This window comes from Rhincodon typus, unplaced genomic scaffold (genome assembly GCF_021869965.1).
Source record: "Rhincodon typus isolate 14 unplaced genomic scaffold, sRhiTyp1.1 hic_rhity00001073, whole genome shotgun sequence".
NCBI classification, from domain to species: Eukaryota; Metazoa; Chordata; class Chondrichthyes; order Orectolobiformes; family Rhincodontidae; genus Rhincodon; species Rhincodon typus.
The window spans coordinates 24,440-25,307 of record NW_025966711.1 but is presented as its reverse complement, the minus strand read 5'-3'; the positions used below and the strand labels follow the sequence as shown (position 1 = coordinate 25,307).

At 55.9% G+C, this 868-nt stretch overlaps 1 protein-coding gene across 1 annotated transcript in view; it reads left to right on the top strand.

The window, feature by feature from the left end:
- LOC109916362 (protein spinster homolog 1-like) overlaps nt 1-868 on the top strand; it is an 11,334-nt gene that overhangs the window by 7,777 nt on the left and 2,689 nt on the right. The window contains exon 4 of the mRNA XM_048592358.1: nt 578-644. Coding sequence (XP_048448315.1) covers nt 578-644 — 67 coding nt within the window. The remainder of the gene's footprint in view (nt 1-577; nt 645-868) is intronic.

The following is an 868-nucleotide window of genomic DNA, read 5'->3' as shown; positions in this document are numbered from 1 at the left end:
TCAGTCTCACTGTGTGAGGGGGAGAGGGCGCTTTACTGTGTATCAGTGTCACTGTGTGAGGGTGAGAGTGGGCTTTATTCTGTATCAGTCTCTGTGTGAGGGGGAGAGGGCGCTTTACTCTGTATCTGTCTCACTGTGTGAGCAGGGGAGGGGGCTTTACTCTGTATCACCTTCCTTCCCAGATTGAGAAGGGGCTTTACTCTGTATCCGTTTCTGTGTGAGGAGGAGAGGGATCTTTACTCTGTATCATTCTCTGTGTGAGGGGAAGAGGGGGCTTTACTCTGAATCAGTGTCTGTGTGAGGTGGAGAGGGGACTTTACTCTGTATCGGTCTCTCTGTGAGGGGGAGGGGGCTTTACTCTGTATCAGTCTCTGTGTGAGGGAGGGAGGGAGGGGGCTTTACTCTGTATCAGTCTCACTGTGTGAGGGGGACAGGGGTCTTTACTCTGTATCACCCTCCTTCCCAGATTGAGAGGGATCTTTGCTCTGTGGGAGGTACGGAGCGCGGAGGTTGTGGACCTGTCTGCATTGGTTGTGTATTTAACCTTGTGTCTGTGCTTTGCCTTCTCTACCTCCAGCGGCCTGGGCTATATTGTCGGCTCCAAAGTCACGGATATCACTGACGACTGGCATTGGGCCTTGAGGGTGAGCGAGGTGCTGGTTTCTGCTTCCAGTCACTCAGAGGGCACCTGTCTCTGATTCCCACGCTGTCACCAGGGCAGGGAAGTGTCCTCACCCTTACAGACATAATGCGGCGCTCCCTCGGTGCTGCCCCTCCAACAGTGCGGCGCTCCCTCAGCGCTGCCCCTCCAACAGTGCGGCGCTCCCTCAGCGCTGACCCTCTGACAGTGCCCGCTCCCTCAGCGCTG